General features: G+C 31.5%; 1 protein-coding gene across 2 annotated transcripts; it reads left to right on the plus strand.

The window, feature by feature from the left end:
* Window positions 1–4,264: 4,264 nt before the first annotated feature.
* LOC143073719 (uncharacterized) lies at window positions 4,265–18,720 on the plus strand. Of its 2 annotated transcripts, XM_076249486.1 has the most exons (10): window positions 4,265–4,964; window positions 7,555–7,798; window positions 8,195–8,346; window positions 8,945–9,015; window positions 10,259–10,345; window positions 10,838–10,927; window positions 11,981–12,955; window positions 13,589–13,810; window positions 14,500–14,648; window positions 15,497–18,720. In XM_076249486.1, the coding sequence occupies exons 1-10, from the start codon at window positions 4,946–4,948 to the stop codon at window positions 16,812–16,814; spliced, it is 3,327 nt and encodes a 1,108-aa protein (XP_076105601.1). In that variant the 5' UTR covers window positions 4,265–4,945; the 3' UTR covers window positions 16,815–18,720. The 2 variants fall into 2 exon arrangements, with proteins under 2 accessions (XP_076105601.1, XP_076105602.1); XM_076249487.1 differs by lacking the exon at window positions 7,555–7,798.
* The last annotated feature ends 486 nt before the right edge of the window (window positions 18,721–19,206 follow it).

Here is a 19,206-nt window from a genome sequence, read left to right on the forward strand (position 1 = left end):
TGCAGTATAATGTAAGTTTATTAACTTTCGAGTGTATTGCCGCAGTTTACCGGATTGTGACATTGATAAACAACCTAACATAGCACGTGTAGCATATGAAAAATAAATTAATAAATAGAGCCATGATATTTTTTTTATATTTTCCATGCGTTTCCATGTGTTAAATCAAACTCTTTTACTTTTAACACATTGTTAAATGATTAGGTGTATTTAAATTGTTCCTTCAAAATATTGTATTACTATTTCCATTGCAGTGTACGTTTGTTTTCATTCGTTCCTTTCGGATTTCCTCTTGCACTAGCAATGTGCGTAGAGCACAGTTATGACGAGAGGTAGTTCGTTAATACTCTCGTTTTTTTCAATTTTGACCCGAGTATCCCTACTTTTCTTTTCATGATTTTATAACATATAGATAATAATTTGATAGTAGAACACGTATGACGATTTTGATAGTATGAAGGATTTTCTAACACATGTTTTACAGTACAACTTTTGTATTCAATGCATGTCTATAAGAAATAATCAATTTTTCTGTTAAATTTGAAGTTTCATATATGACTACAATTGTCAAGATTTGGCAGTATTCTAACGTTTTGTTTGTTCCAGCGCGGGTACCTGTAGTTGTTGTGAAAGTGACGTAATAAACGTAATAAAGCCACATTTGTTCTAAAAATATGATAAATATTTTAACAAATTTAGAGAGGGGGATGTAGGGGTCGAAGGGTCCTGATCCCGAAATACCGGGCTTAAAAACATGATATCCCGAGGTCCCGAATTCAAAAAAAAATAAATCCCGACATCCCGAAATTTGATAAAAAGAAATCCCGGATCCCGAAAGGATCAATCCCGAAATTCTTAGCATCCCGACGTCATGCCCCCCCCCCCCCCCCAATTAATTAAGGGCCAAAATATTGGCCTTGTGGCATTTTTCAGATATTGTTCAGACCAATTTCCTGGCCCTATGGCACTGAACTTGTTAACGTTTTTGGCGCTTTAGCATCATTTCAAAACATGACGTCATACGAATGAAAACGCCAAAGCTGACTTCAGGTTTTCCCATTGCGTTACAGTTGGAAAGCAGGTCACGGTTTAACCCCAAGTCTATTAGCAACAATAGAGTCACGTGACCGTGACAATTAAGTAAAACTACGGATAAGACAAACCTCAATTTTACTCACTAAAATACCACTGTCATGATAAAAACTTATTGATCAAAATAGTCTTGAATATACATAGTTATAACTCGTCAAAACTTACACATCACCTCAAAGTCCCTTTTTCTTCATTTTATCTTCAAACTTGAAGTTTGTGTGAATATAAGCGAGTTCGGAGTTTCGATTACTTCCGGTACATAGGAGATTTGCCGCTTTGCATTGTGGGATCGGACGGAAGATAAACAAAGCATTTTGGCGGTTACATTTTGAGGAGAGTGAGTGGGTTTTTATCGAGATGTTTCTGTATCTGTATGAATACAGGCAGCAGTAGTATACCGCTGTTCAAAACTCTTAAATCTTTGGACAAAAAACAAAATTGGGGTAACAAACTAAAACTGAGGGAAACGCATTAAATATAAGAGGAGAACAACGACACAACATTAAAATGTAACACACACAGAAACGGACTAAGCATTAGACAAAATCCGATGAGAATAACAAATATAACATCAAAACCAAATACATGAATTTGGGATAGAAAAGTACCGTGACACGTCTTATAGTAATGTGAATTCACACTCAAATATAAGAGAAAACAAACGACACAACGGAAACACAACGTTAAAATGTTACACACACAGAAACGAACTATAGCCATTTTCCGGACTTGGTACAGGACATTTTTAAAGATAAAAAGAACCTGGTTTTGTGGCATGCCAAACCTCGCACTTTAATGTCAATGTCAAATATAACACTGAAATGACAACATAATATTACAGGACTACAATACAAATAAATAGGAGAACGTATTAGACAAAGAAACACATGATTAAAAGATAACAAAAGGCATCAGGTTTAAAATTCAATACGCCAAAAACGCGCCTCATCCACACAAGACTCACCAGTCACGCCCAGATATAAAAGATCGAAAGTGAAAAAAAGTACAAAGTTGTACAGCACTGAAGATCAAAAGTTGAAAAAAGGTTGTGTCAAACACGGCTATGTTTTATGCTTGGGATAAGAACATCCTTATTATTTAGAACAATTTATGCTATTGCAAACAGTAAATTTTATGAAATGAATATAAAAGATATACATAATGAAACTGAAGTATTAACTAATTACAGAAAACAAAACCCGAATACATAATGCAAAGACCAACACAGAAAAATAGACACACCCGACTTAGTCCAGGCCTCAACGCAAAAAATCTTAAAAATGACGTCACATACGAAGTGGTGAAAAGGCACAAAAATTACGTCAAATTTGAAGTTTTGAAAAAGCGCAAAAATGACGTCACATTTGAAAAACTATATCTCAAAAGTAAGATAGAATTAGGATTGATTTAAGATTATAATAGAACTAAATATTGATATTACATTTAAACACAATGCACATTGCAATACTTATTAATAGCAATTAACTATAATATATATATGTCCAGTTTGTTTTGAATCCAACTTCAAACGTAAATTATCGTACAGGTTACGTTGAACAAAATTAAATCTAATAAATGAAGGCGGTGATTAATTTTCTTTCCCATAACATATGAATATAATAGAAAAGACGTCACAAAATTTGACAAAATCCGACGAGAACCACAAATACAACATCAAACTAAACACATGAATTTGGGATAGACAAGTACCGTAACACGTCTTATATTAATGCGAATTCACACTCAGCAAAGCAGTCACAATCGGGAATAAGTCACGTTCGGTAATTAAAAGATTAGACGACTTAATGAAAAACCACAATCTACCATGTGGTAAAAATGTCCTTAGCTAGTTTGGTCAAAGACACATCGTATGGATCAACTAATTCGTGATGGTGTCTATAAAATTTACGGAGTGTCAATTTTAATCTGCCCTCCTTAAAGGGAAAACGGTAGTATTTAATTTTCCCAGCATTAGGTTGGCCTTTTGTGTACCCAAGGGAGGTGAAGGAAGTCAAATTAGGAGCGCTGTGATTGGATGTAAGGGTACAATATATTTTTTATTTATCTATGAATAACTGCAGTGTATATATTTACAACATAAATTTTGAAACCTATTGAAATATTTTCTAGAGAATTATTTGAAAAGACTTGCAAAATTTCATAAATTTGGTGCAAAATGACGGTGGGCATGGATAACATAAACAAGCTCCGTTGGAAGTTGGTCATGATACTATTTGGCTTTAATTTTTAAAACACAATAATAAAGTACTAACACAACATATAACTGTTTTATCCAGGTTTTTATCTTAAAAAGTTGTAAATTTAGAAAATGTTAATATTGTCGACTATGGCAGAATAAATAGTACCGTTTTCCCTATACTGAAGATAGCAAGGGAAATCAAAGTCACTAAGACTTCAATTCTTTTATACTATTTTGAAGCTTTTGATTAGTACATTTGATTTTTATCACAAAGAATAGAAATTTTTCACTGAGAACAATACTGTGTTGAGAAAAGTGCTGAGTCATCATGATAGGTCAAATTGATTGGTAATGATATAAAACTTTATTCTAGGATGTCAATACTAACTATATTGTGTAAAATGCACCATATTATATTTCTTTTGTATTTGATTTCACCTTTCGCAATGATTTTTTCAATTGGAAACACCAGAATTCAAGTCGCGACAAATATTTTTTTTCTGAAATGTTTGCCTTTTTTGCTGCGTAATTCCCTAAATGTATCACTTGGGTATTTCTGTAAACATAATCTATTAAAATGGGAAATTGTCTGGTTTAGTTTGTACTGTTTATGGAATTAGGCAATATTTGGTCACATTGGAAGCATTTTCAGTGTTAGAATTGTTCATCTAAGAAAAAAAGAGGCCCACTTGAGGCTAAATTTACATAGAATTTATGCTCTCCTGTGTAAAGAATTGTTCACATTCTTGATAATTCATGCAGCAAATATTTCAAAAGTGCTTCATTTTGTAGTTTCTTTCTTTTATTATATCAGACATAAATAATTTTTCATTTCCTACTGTTTGGATGGACTTTTGGTGGAAATTAATACTCCCAAGGGACATAATTCAGCTTTTTCATTGATTAATACAGGCAACAAATGCAACTTTACAGCTGAGTATTTTGCATATTTAATGTTTAAGAGACAGTGTCAGTAACTATCAAGTATTGTCCATATTATGACCGGAAAGTGAAAAAAAATATTTCCTTTTGATGTTTTGATATATGGTAGCATATATGATTGGTAATTCATATACATGTTACTGAAGTTGTATATCCACTGTTTCCATGGTAACGGATAAACAATTTTGTTGAAAAATGTGAATTGTTACAGTATTGTGTTTTATTTTGATATAGATCACAAATAAAAAAAATATTGCTCAGGCTGATTGTATGTGACATTTTCAAGTGTTCATAGTGATTAATAGCCCAAAAATATGTGTTAATTTGTTGTTTGTTAGATAAAATGGTCCTTTTTGATTCGAAATCAGAATTTTTCTTGACTTCTGTGAAATGATAAAACTCAAAAACGCAACACAGTTGTGGAAATATTCGATATGTACTCCAAAATGAATAATTTGGACTAATAAGTTCAAAAATAAAAATTGGTAGCCAGCAACTAGAAAAGACAAAATTTGCTTCAGAACATAGTACTAAAAGTGCTTGTATTGAAGATGATTATCTCCCCTGATTGAACTCTTCGCCTAGAGATAAACTAAATGCACAGGAAGTTGACAAGATTGTCATTGTCAACAAGCAGACAAGCAGACGGTTTTGTTTTTCACACTCTGAAGCAATGATAATGTGGAACAGGAGGAGGAATCGTTATTAAACATGACAGAAAACAATGCCTGTAAGTTTCTTTAAAATTCATATTTACATTAAAATTCTGTATAACATGTATACTATAACATGGTATTGGTAATAAAAAAGTTTCTCAAAAGATAGTTCTAAACTAATGACTGACTTTGTCTCTGAATATAATCATGATGTCATAATGAAGGTGATAACTGTTCCTTCAGTGTAAACAGGGGAGGATCCAACCATTTAAAAAAGGGGGGCCCAACCCAGAGTAAAAGGGGTGTCAAACTATATGCTCCCATTCAAATGCATTCACCATTGGTTGTCATAAAAAAAAAGAGGGTTCCAAACCCCTGACCCACCTATTGATCTGCCAATGGTAAGTTTTAGATAATATGTCAGATTATGGATGTTAGTAAACTTTGGGGGGGGGGGGGTGATTTTGAAATCTCAAACAACAAACAAATATATTTTATTTTGTAAATTTATCATTCATAATTCAATTCAATTCAATATTTTATTGGAAAGAGCACAATAATGAGATTTTTCATAGGAATCCTGGCTCAAACTTTTTCTTTTAATATATATGTTAGGGAGCTACCATTTGATTTTCATGGGGGGGCTAGGATGAAAATTTTTGTCCTGCTTTTTTTTTTAGTTGTAATCTCTGTCCTGCCTTTTTATTTTTTACTCTATTCGGTCCTGCCTTTTTTTTTTACTAGTTTATCCTGACTTTTTTTTACACAAATTGTCATCCTGCCTTTTTTTTTTTACCAAGTTGCTCATCCTGCCTTTTTTTTTACTCAAAACTCCTTTCCTGCCTATTTTTTTCAAATTTCATCCTAGCCCCCCCATAAAAATCAAATGGTAGCTCCCTTATTTAAAGATGCCCACCCTATTTATTTAACGAAATATTTTTTTTATCATGTCTATGACCTATAATGGTTTACTTTACATTGACCTATAATGGATTACTTTTTCAAATTGTTGATGGAGAGTGGTCTCATTGGCACTCACACCATATCTTCCTATACCTATGAACATGATGAAATAAAAGGGCTTAAAAATAACAACCAGGTTTATCATTTTTTGCATGCACATATGTTTATAATATAATATGGACACATGCTGAGACTAAAGACTTCATGCTTGTTATAACTTTTTGGTCTATAATGTAAATAATAGAAAAAAGCCAGGTCAAGGAGGACATCAACCCAATAACTCAATTAGGCAAAAAACATTTAGAGGTTGACTTGTCCAAATAATGATGACGTCTGGCAAGGCTATTTTTTTTTCTGGGACGCCTTCCTACTCCCAGAAATTTTTTTAAAAAGCCTTGCCAGACGTCATAACTATTTGGACTAGAGGTTCACATACATGTTTAAACAATGGTTATTTTTTTACACTGTGCCTATGATGGTGATTATGTTTTCTGGTCTGTATGTATGTCTGTTAATTTGTAAGCCTGTACATATGTTAGATGCTCTGTTCCATATCAGGTTGAAGATTATTAGTTAAAGGTAAATTTAACCCCAAGTTGTGCATGTTGACTTTTAGTACAGTACACATGATCATTATAGTGTGAAATATTTAAATTTATTTAAGAATTGAATGCTTCTTTTTGTAACTTCATTAGGGTGTAAAAGTGTTGACCGAAGTACATTTTGTATGAAGTGTGTAAGCTCTTCATTCCAAAAATTTGGGCACAGTCAAAGCTTTTACAACCCTATAAGTTACAAAAAGAAGCATGCAATTCTTATAATTACTTTATTAAGCTAGGATAAAGAAACCACAAGTCATATCATTTTTTTTTATTTAATTCATTGTGGGACCTTGTGTTATTATGACTGATATATGCTTTATTGTGTAATGCAATTGCTTGAGGAATAACATGTGGTGTGCAGTTAGCCAATCAGAATAATGTATTATAATCATGATAATGAAACATGCATTACCAAAAATGCCCTAATTTCATTGTTATTGAAAGTATATAGTTCATGCCATTCTATTTTTATGCAAATTATCTAATTTGTCCATAGCTTACTGTTTAAAATACAAATATTATTATTATTCAATAGATCAAGAGGAAAAAGATACAAAAGGGAAATTCAAACTCATAAGCTGAAAATAAACCATGGCTAAAAAAGAAAAAGACAAACATAAGTACATAAAAAGCAACATAGAAAACTAAAGACTGAGCAACACAAACCCCACTAAATTTTGATGTGAAACTAGGTGCTCCAGAAGGGTAAGCAGATCCTGGTCCACATTTGCAGCAGTCGTGTTGCTTATATGAGTTCAAACTAGTTGATAAGTTACCTATTCTAATCATGAAGGGAAAACAATCTTCAATTGTTTCATCTATATGATCTAGGTAGCAATTATAAATGTGATTATAATTGCCAATAAGACCAGCTTGTACAAATAACATAGAGTATAATTAATCAAATGAAAGTCACTTGATATTGTCTTCAACAATGAGCAAAACACAATCATTTGACAATACTGTATTATAATATAGTAAAGTCTGCATAAAACTTTGCTAAAAGGTGTAAAACAAATTATTATTAACCATTGTTAACTAGAAACTTCTCTTAAATACATTCACATTATGATATTCATACATGTATTTGTATTTACAGGCGAGTCACAATTTGTTTGCAGTTTTGTTAATTCAACAGTACAGCAGTGTGGCTTAATTGAATATAAAAAGAACTGGCCAAGTCGAATTCTTCCCCTAACATGTTGTAAAGATTCAGTGGACTCGCATCTTTACAAATATTCAATAAGTCGTAGGAGTATTGACAGTGAAAGTTCATTATTGAAGATAAGAGCTGGTCTTTTTGAGGAAGATGATGATACGCTAACTATATGCCCGAAACACAGGTACCTAGGCTACTTTTATTCTAAGAATAAGAATAACTTTCCAGAACTTGAGCCCTTGTCTATCCAAATTATGATTAATTTTCTAAAGTTGTAACTGCTGAAAATGTCAATTACCACATTCCTGATAGGATTTGTGCAATGACCCCATGTATATGAGAAAAAAAAATTGAGGTGTGCTTTAAAGATTAGGGTAACTAGATCATTGTATTTATTTGATTCTAAAAAATAAGTTGTTTTTAGAAGAAAAAAAGTCAATCCACCCTCAAATGAACAATCTGTACTGAAGTTATAACAAGATTTTTTCTGACTCGATATCATGGCTGTTTTTGTTGTGATTTTTACATAGAATTTATTGTTCTAGTAAGTTATTACCTTTTAATTTTTCAATTTTTAAAGGTTTGCTCTTGGTGTTGGTTGGAGACCAAGTACACTATGTTCCATAGGATGGAAATGTACAAACAGTAAGAGCAACTTGAAAGGCACTATCACAAAGGAGCAGTCTATTTTTCTCAAGAAATATCATCATGTCCTACTTGGAATTGGATCAGGTTTGTGCATGCTTACATGTATTTTGTTGCTGTTCCAATTGCCAGCTCATATATATGAATCAAATGTTCATGTGAGCTAGTACCAATAACTTGGTAGTCTGCATGTGACTCTTTGAACAAAAAATCTGATGTACATGTCATTTTGATCCTGATACAGACATACATTTGGTTATCTGAAATTGTGTCACTGAATACAATAAGCTACCCCAGCTAAATTAGACAGACCCCCAATAACAAATGTAAACACATACATCTAGACTAGAGGTAAACATACAATCTTCACCAAATTACACATTTCAACAATATGTCAGACATCATCCCAAGTCTATAAAAGTTGTACAAAAAAAAATCTCCACAGGAAAAATTTTTAAGAACATAAAAGAATCAACATGCAAAAACTACTAACGATGTACCTAACTTGGGACATGCATATAAAAAAAATGAACCACCCGTTTTGTACTATCATTTATAAGCAAATTAGCCCAAGGAGTCGGGAGAAGTGAATCAGCCATATGATCATTCTTATTTTTAAAATGAAAATGAATGTCTTGAAATATGCTTTCTTGCTACAATTAAATTTTCAATTTCAATTTTACAGGGGTGTGTTCAAGATGCAGAAAAGAACTTGTTCAAAGAATGGCAGACAAGGAAAACAGAGTTGAACCAAATGTAAGTCAAAACAAGGATATGAAAATTTTCTTACCAGTATGTTCTATTCCTATCAAAAAAAATAATTTAACGTTCTGTGCTCTTTTGCTTTAAATCAGTTCCTGTTAAGTCATTATTGCTTTTTAAGTAGAATTATCACCCAAAAAATATTGGCCTACTTTTGATTATTGGAAGCAACATAGATCTGTTTATCTGGAGTTATAGATTGATATTCAGGTTGCATTGGTAACTATGCCACCTATATTAGATTTGTACGTCTGCTCCTTCATATAATTTCCTACTAGATACGTGTGATAATGGAACATGTTTCAATTGTTTGACACAATGGGATACTGACTGAAGCACATTAAACTTTCTATACTGACAGGTTCATTTAACTCATTATTGCAATAGGGCTTAAGATAAAACCTTTACAGCTGATTTACTAATGCTTGCAAAGTAAAACTTTGGTTGGCTTGCTTGCTTTGTTTGTATAATTGTTTATACAAGATTTGTAGACAAGATTGACATCTTATAACAATAAATTTATAGGCAAAGTTTAACCTGTAAATATCATATTCTAATATGATTGTACAATATACAAACAAAGCAAGCGAGCTAACCAAAGTTTTGCTCTACTTGTATTAGGAAAATAGCTGTAATTTATAATTCAGCTGATAGCTAATATTTATTAAAGTATTGAAATTTATATTTACTTAAGATTTGAATTTCATTTGTTGATTTAGTTCAGAGCAGGATTCATAATAATATCCACTAACATCTTCTCGTCTAGATATGCATGTAATATTTTCCCATGGACTTTGAACATTAAATGGACAATGATTCATCTATCCACCCCTTATTATATACTAGTATTTACAATTATTATAATAATTAAACCATTTTGTAAGACATTTCAGTCAATGACCTTCTTTGGTTTCTCTATTATCCTTCTATGTCACCTACATAGACATATGGCATAATGAAAATAAAAATATGCAGTATGTTTGCCAATGAGACAACTATCCACCAAAGTTCAATAACCGTATCACAGATGATATTAGATATGCAACTTATATTGTAACTTCCATACCCTTCCCTTTTCATGAATATGACCTACCAAATTAGACCATTTACCAAGTTTGTAATAAAAAGGAGAAAACCTATACGTTTAGTCAGCTATAAGTAATAATGGTCAGTTTAAAGTTGTAAAGATGAGATATGTGTGTGTGTTCATCTTTTTCACTCTGTTATCTTTTTTCAGCCTTCAAGTAGCATGAATAGTAATTGCAATGTTGAAGCTTCTGAGTCTACAAATGCTGAATTTATAATGGAAGAAACAAAAGAAGAGGCAAGTCTTTTATACAATTGTTTTAAGAACAATAGTATAATATATACATTCTGTAGTCCTGTAATCATAAAACCAAAGAGGTTACTCTATGTCTATATTCCACATGGTACACACATTATGTCCTGTAAAACTGATGATAACCATATTATATGGTAACATGCATTATGTGACTATTGCTGTGACTATTGCATGGCAATAGAAAGTCCCATACCGGGTAAAAAAAAAAGGCAGAACACTCATTATTTTAGTAAATTTTCTAAGTTAAAGGAACTTAACTCTGTACAAAATCATCAGACCGGAACAAAATTTCAAACTTGATCTCATGATTAACAAATATATACCAATTATCAAATCATTATCTTCAAGCATGAAGAAAAAAATTGTTAAAAACTTGTCAGACAAATAGACAGACAAACCTAAAGTCGCCTACTCTTCATCAGTAGGGACTAATAAAAATGATAAAATAGTTGTAAAGGTATTTTTCTTTTACAGATTTCACAAATTGATGGTTATGGTGAAGTCACACAATGCAAACAGACAGTACAGGGTGCAAAGAAAGCTGCATTTTTACAGATTGATGAGGTAATAGTCATCATATTCAATCACATTTTGGTAGTCTATATAATTATTTATAATAAACCATTTGATGGTAGACTGCTTGCAACTGTATACACCTGGTTGTCTCCTAAATGATTGAGATTTATACAGAAAGCAGCAATAGTTGAAATATTAGACTTGTGTCTTGCTGGTAACAAATTGCTATTGAAAAATTGTTCATGGTTATATAATTCGATAACTTTTTTCGCTCACCTGACCCACAGGCCAAGTAAGCTTATTTAGTCTATGGCCTTCATTATCCGTACTTGTTTTTCTTTGTTGTCCTCTGTTTATTATTTCTAACTATAAAAGATGGATGTCATTAATTCTATTCTAGTTGCAATGTTTGTAAGAGAGAGTCTATTACTAATTATGCACATAGAATTATTTGAGTGACGCAGGCTCTTTAGAGGCTCTATTTTTATAACAGATGAAATCAAATTAATGATTACAATCATATTTATAACTAGGCTTCAAATAAAAGGCATGCCAAAAAAAATCTCTAATTTATTTATAGTCAAGGGAGATAACTCTTAATTGATTGACTTTTTAAAAATTCAATTTCAATAATTAATGACATTTGTCTTTTCATTTATTACACAATATGCTCATTGGTTCAGACTGTAATGATAGTACTGTATATTTAAATTCATAATGGGTACTTATAATTGTAGGGTATGCAAATTTTATACATGTATATTTTGATATTGATTTACTTACTCTTCAACCATATGAAATGAAAATTTTCGTTTTCAATGTTTTCTAGTGTTTATTCAACTAAGAAACCATTAAATCATGTTTATCATATATATTTGAAACAAAACCACATATTTTAAGCAAATTGTATGTTGTGATAACATTTTCTGCTTCAAAACTTTTTGATTAATCTTTAATGGGACATGCAATTATCAAAGTGGTTTGCAAGGCACTGAGTATGGGTTTTTTAATATTCAATTCTATCAGATATATTGACTTAAATTGTTTTTGAATTTGATACGTTTGAAATTGGAAATTAAATAATTTACATCTATGTTTCAGGAAAATTTGCAAACAGACTGCCTTAGCATGGACAGCATGGACGACTGCATATCAGAATCTGTGTATTCACAGTCATCTCAATATTCAGAGTGGCAAGATTCACAGGAAAGTCCATCAAGAAAAAGGAAAATGTCACTGAATTCTTTTCTGGAAACAGTAGATATAAGTCCTGTGAAAAAAACGTTAACTGTTGACTTTGATCTTGCATCTGAGAGGACAAAAAATGATTATGTCAGGAAAGCAAAAAGAATAATGCACAGTGTACTTGGTATATTGGTTCCACAACAGGAATCACTATTTGAGGAGGTTCTATATGAATCTAATGCATACAAAGATCAGACTCTTGAGTCATTTTCAAAAGCATATAGCAGTATGTCAAGTTGGGGAACACAGAGACAAATTCTCTCTCTTCTAGTACAAGATTACAGTTACAATCAACTCAAAGACTATATTCCAGATTTATCAAGATATAAATTTTCATCTGCTCGTAAACATGCTGAGGTTGTTGGTGTTGGCAAGCCAGTTTTACAGAAAAAACAATTTAGAGAAAAGGCTACTATTCAACAGATAGAAAACTTTTTAGAGTTCATACTTTCACCAGCTATAATGACTGATTCACCATTTGGAGAATGCACTTATAAAATCTCATCTGGTATTACACTCAAAGTTCCTAAGATTATTCTAAATAGTGTACGTACAAGAACAGTAACACTGTATTTAAAGTATTGTGAAGAAACCCAGAACGCTGATATTCTATCTGAAAGGACTTACATGAGACTGCTTGAAGCCATTGAGCCTAATGTGAGAAAGTCCATGAAAGGTTTAGACAATTTTGCTGCTGATGGTAGCCAGGCTTTCGATAACCTGAAAAGTGTGGTAATGACATTAGGAAAAGGAGGTAAAGGACAAGAATGGGCAGAAAAGATCAGCAAGCAGCTCATGGAAGGGAAGCAGTATTTAAAACTGCACTACAAGGTATTTCTATATTATGAACCCTTTCTATTTGTAATGTTACACTATTGTTTCAGAAAAGGGTAAAAGATTGGTGAATTACAAATAGTGATCATCATCAACATAATTTTGACCTGTCTGTCAGACCACTTGTCTTCAACCATTTTGTTTTGACCAGATAGGTTTTTGTATTAATAACCTTCATTTCTTGATGGATCTCGTTCAAATGTTGTATATATGTCATAATTGTAACTTATTTTTAAATGCAGTCAAACTTTTACAATAAATAAAGGACTGCCAGGTACATGTGTGTTTCAATAAAAACAAATTATATGACACTCAGCTAATTAATGATTTGTCAGTAATTATTTAGTAAATAATTTGAGAATCTGGTTGATATTTTTATCATATTTCTTTGTGCATACCAAAATATAAGAAATTGTTGTATTTGTGTATACGAAATATAAAAAATGAAGATGTGGTAGGATTACCAATGAGACAACTCTCCTCAAGTGAAGACTGACACAAACAATTACATCTGTATCATGTGTATGTCACTGTACGTCCTTCAAAAGTGAGGCTTTTTTTAAACTTTCAGTCTCGTACTGCTTTACTATCTTTAAAGGTATAGCTTACAGTATATTTTTTGTTTTTCAGTTACATGTTAGTTTGGACTCAGAAGTTCCTGATCATTGTGGCAGATTTGGCCTGTCATCTGAAGAAAACAGTTTCTGTAGTAAATGTACACATACCCATCATCTTTCTTGTAATGACTGTGAAGCTCTGACCACAACTTTGAAATTGATAGAGGATGCTGCAGATAGCATAACATATACAAACCAAGAACAACAAGATGACACAAAATACATTATTGTACAGGTATTTATTCAACATTATATAGGGCACTATTTGTTTTGTTTTTTTATATTGGACAGTGTCTACACACTACATGCACTAGGATACATTTAAAAATGTAGCAAAAAAAAATGATAAATGTTCAAAATTATTTAGCCCCAACTACTAAAGACTTTTGCACATGCCCATATCATGTACACAATTTAAATCATAATCACAATCCCGAATAGCAGCATTAAATGATTTTTCATTCATTAAGAGTTTGGAACTTTGTTCAGCAAAATTTGTGAAAGAGAGTACAAATTTTGTGTAGCCAACTACTAGAGTTTTCTACCTAGATCCCTTAAACTTAAAAGGAAGACTGCACTTATGATGAAATTGTTTGCCTGATATTAAGGAATTGTTTGAGGTTTTTTTTCTTATTTGTCCAGATTTGAGAGGTAACTTTTCAGTAAATTGTAAAACTTATAGCTGACTATGCGGTATGGGCTTTGCTCATTGTTGAAGGCCGTACCGTGACCTATAGTTGTTAATGTTTGTGTCATTTTGATCTTTCGTGGTTAGTTGTTGTCTCATGAGCAATCATACCACATCTTCTTTTTTATATTTGATGTAATTGCAGTTACATAGTAAACATTCTACATTGATAAGTCATATATTTTGCAACCTGGCTATTTTGAGACTTCAACACATTTTTATTTATTTAATTACAGGGTATTAAAACAATTATAGAGTGGAAGAAACACATTGTGAGATCTGTCAACCAAGACAGGGCAAGGGGGAAAGTTTTAGACACATTGCAACCAAATGAAGCTTTAATTGAAAGAGACTGGGCAATGAAATTTCTTCCATTACAGTATAGGTATATACATGTTTTATATATATATATGTGTGTTTTATTAAATTAAATGTATTTTAAATGAATTCATATTTGGTCTGCAACTTGACAATGAAGAGTTGTAAATGTGGAACTGCCATATAACTACTTCCTGTTTGCAATTACTTTTTTAGCCACATGATATAGACTATATTTTCACATTTCTTCTACAACTATAATTGCCATATTTTATGTAACAATTACATCAATATTTAGATAATCAGTCCAACAAGTTATAGATGCATACATAGTTTCATTATACAATCTACAATCTGACCAAAAAATGTGAGTTGGTCATAAAGATTTTATAGTGTTCTGTCTAGATAGAAAATGACTAGCCTTTGTGTATGTCTATATTTTTAGTTTCTGCATTTGAACATCAATACTTTTCACACATTCTGTTTAAAAATAAGGAGATGTGATTAAATACTATCCAAATTAGATCAAAAGGACAAAGATGCTTACAGATACAGGTTACAGCCTTCAACAATGGACATAATCTATAATGTATTGTAAGCTAGAAAAGGGCTGGTATGACAATATGCAAAACAATGCAACAGAGAAAACTAACATGTACACATAATAAAAGAGAAAAAATAGCAGACAGCAACCCAATCTTAGTTCACTGGATTACAGGTTCTCATTCTTGGACAGGCACAAAAACATATGACAGGACATGTGTTTTACAGTTTTGTGTGTGCTCAACCCCACCTATAAATTATGCTAGCACAATTTTTTTTTTAAATTGTTAAAGGCACCTTAACATACATATTTTACTTGAACACCTGTGTTTGTGCTATTTTTTTGTTTTTCAAAGTAAATTTATTTTTCAGAGAATCTCAGTCTAATTTGTTTGCCAAACGTGGTCTTTCCTGGCATGTCAGTGTCATAACATTCCAAGAAAAAGAAGGAAAAAACAGTTTGACAGTTCTGCACATCTTTGATACTGCTACGCAAGATGCTGTCACTTCCAATGCTATATTGAAAGACCTACTACACCATGTCAATTCCACTAACAACAACGTTGACACTCTGTATTTAAGATCGGACAATGCTGGATGTTACCATTCATCATATGGCATATTGTCAGTCACTGCTCTGAATGACAATCCGTACAATATAAAAGTAAATAGGATGGACTTTTCTGATCCACAAGGTGGAAAGTCAATTTGTGACAGAAAGGCTGCCCATGTCAAAGCATGCATAAGAAGATATGTAAATGAAGGCAATAATGTAATAACAGCTATAGAATTCAAGTCAGCTGTAGAAAAAACAATGAAAAATGTTAAAGTAGTTGTTGCATTGCCACCTAGTCCCATCAAAAGTTTAAAAACATCCAAGATTGAAAATATAAGTTTTATGTACAATTTTTTCTTTTCAAACAATGAAATTACAGCTTGGAAGCAATTCGAAATTGGCATTGGCAAAGTTTTCTCTTCCAAATCTTTAAATGAAATTCCATCTCTTGTTAAAAAATGTGAAAGTACTGTGATATGGAGAATCATTGCTCAATCATCCTTGAATACAAGCATTCCAGTACCTGTAACTAGAAATGAAGAGCTCGAAGAAGAAGACAACATTTGTAGTAATGTATTTACATGTCCTGAAGACGGTTGCATTGCAACATTTTTGAAATATGGACAATTATGTAACCACCTCGACAGAGGTAAACATACCTTCCCTAAGAATAATTTGAATATAAAGGAGCGTACACAAATAACACATGCTTCTTTAATGGAAAGCAAAAGTTCTGCTGAAAAAGTACTTCATTCTGGTACAACACATGCAATACAAGCAGAATCTACATTAAAGAAAGGATGGGCATTAAAGAATAAGCGAGAGGTAAAGAGATTTTCAAAAGAGCAAATAGAATACATGACAGAGAAATTTCAGTTTGGTGAATCTACTGGATATAAGTGTGACCCAGATGATGTGGCAAAAGAGATGAGACATGTAAAGAACAGTAAGGGCATCCGGAAATTTCAACTTGAACACTTTCTTTCTCCTTCTCAAATTGCTAGTTTTTTTAGCAGACTTTCACTAAAAAAAAGACAAGCATCAAATACTGTTTATGACGATTGTGATATGATAGCAGAAGAATCAAGAACTGAGATGTCTCAGCTAACTGTATTAGCAAATACTGTACAGTAAACATTTAACATTTTTGGTCTTTTTCCAATACCTCTGATCTGATTGATACATGTAGTTTAAATTAATAAAAATCTTCTCTATAAATGCTTAAAAAATAATACTTTAGTTTGTTTGATGTAAGTTTAACATCAAGTAGCAAATATCTGATTTGAAACTTTCATCTTTTTTGTGAAAAGCTCTAGATCTGACATCAAAATATCCAGTACCACAGCCTTTTCCTATACATGTATTTTGAATATTAAAAAAATCATACCCTTATATATATATATTTAACCAACAATAGACCTATATAGCATTATTTCACTTCTTCATGGAAAGATATCTAACAAATATCTGATGTAATTATCACTGAGGTTAAAATTGCAATTTTAGAAAATATTCAGTTGAATAATTAGTAGATGATGAATTGACCAAAAACCTGATCAACTATCTGTAAAAAAATTACCTGCCCTTAAATATATTTAAAATACAAAGCTAATTCACTCCCACTATTATTATGAATACAAAAACTGAATAATACAGCCTTCAACAATAGACATGAGTTTACTAAATATATGAAGATCAAAACCATTTACATAAATTGTGAATGAACTAAGCAGAAACAACATTAAGTCCCAATTGATGTAAAACTGATGCTATTATATAGTATCATCTGATGATGCAATTTTAAGGTATTTATGTAATTTGATGTGTGATCAAGCTGGTTTTGGTAAAACAAATATATTTTTGTGCAATGAACACATGCCATGGCTTATTTTGTCTTGATTTTTAAAAGAAAGTGTACAATCTCGTGTTTGTAAATTTTAGCATGGTTTTGTGAATATCAAAAATGTTAATTGAGATAATGTGTACCTTCTGTGCTGACAATGATTGATAAAGTATGGACTTTCACAGCTAACCGTGTTGAAGAAAGATGTGCAGGTTGTTATTGATTGTGTTTACTGTTAATGGAATACAGGATTAAATGTGAACACCTTGTTTAATAATATTATAAAAAAAAATGGTGCAATTCCAAAGTGACATTAAAAGATTGAAAATTTTAGCAAACACTTTACCCTGTTGTTAAGGTAATTTAAATGTTGCTTAGTATTTCATTTTTGCTGCTTTCAGTGCAGATGTTATCTTCTGACATTGCATGTATATATTTTTTTTTAAAACAATTATCATACCTTGCTATGTAAAAAAAAATGTGATTTTTTACTAAAAAACTTCTTTTACTGAACACCAATTATGTTGAAATGGAATATTTGTTATGGCTAAAAGGGCTGTTGGGTCATATTTTTTTTTATAGTATTGTTGTAATTCAATGTTGCTTGTAAATACTTTCTAGATACATGATAAAACATTTGAACATGACCAGAAATTAAAATTTAAGCAACATAGGTCTGGTTCAAAGGTAGTTTTTAATGTTGCTATGGTGTAAATCCGGTTGCTATGGGCTTTGTTTACTTGTGAAAATGACTGTTATCATATTGTTCTTTGACCCTGTTATGTTTTCCATTTAAAATGTTTACTAAAATGACAAAAAAAATATTGTAGGTCATCACATTGTATCCAAATATTTCCTGATCAATTTGTGAAATTACCCCAAAAATGGAAATTTTTTGTTAAATTTTTTTTTCTTTTAGATCATGGGCTACCAAATTTTATTCGATAAGTTGATAGTACAGCTAATTTGCTTCAAGAAAATGTGATTTAGAAAAGTCAGCTCTGTTGCGTTTTTAAGCAGGGGACTTGAACAATTGTAACGCATTTTTCTTGATTTTTAACCGAAAACACATGTTTTCTTCAAGTTACCATAGCAACTACAAAATAATATATAAAGTTACAACTGACATATTGTTATTTGTTATAATTGATCATATCCTTATGGGAATTATTGAAAATAAATATTATCTACAGTTTCTTTGTTGTTTTGACATGCTAAAATGCCATATTTTTGATGATTTTCCCAAAATTATAGACTATATAGCATGCTATATGAGCTTCGTTACTATGGAAACAGTTTAAGTACGATATTTGCACAAATATGGTAAAAAATGTTTTTTAGGTTATATTTCCTATGATTTAGCATAGTTTTTATGTGAATTAAAAAAAATCACATTCCTTATGAAGCTAAGTGCTTACTGACTTGGCCTCTTAAAGTGTCTAATATCTTTGTTTTCATCATCTGAAGACAGAATAGTAGATTTTATAACAAGCTCTGAAATTTTTTAACCACAATATGGCATATACTAAAGCATGGAATGGAGATTAGTATGAAAAATCTTGAATTTGTGCATTTGTTGTAAATTTTTGATAAAATGAATACAAATTGAATGGAACTGTCCATTTTATCTGTTTAAATGGAACTATTTATCATTCTTTTTGAATAAGATAAGATATGATTGGA

Source organism: Mytilus galloprovincialis, chromosome 4 (assembly GCF_965363235.1).
Source record: "Mytilus galloprovincialis chromosome 4, xbMytGall1.hap1.1, whole genome shotgun sequence".
NCBI classification, from domain to species: domain Eukaryota; kingdom Metazoa; phylum Mollusca; class Bivalvia; order Mytilida; family Mytilidae; genus Mytilus; species Mytilus galloprovincialis.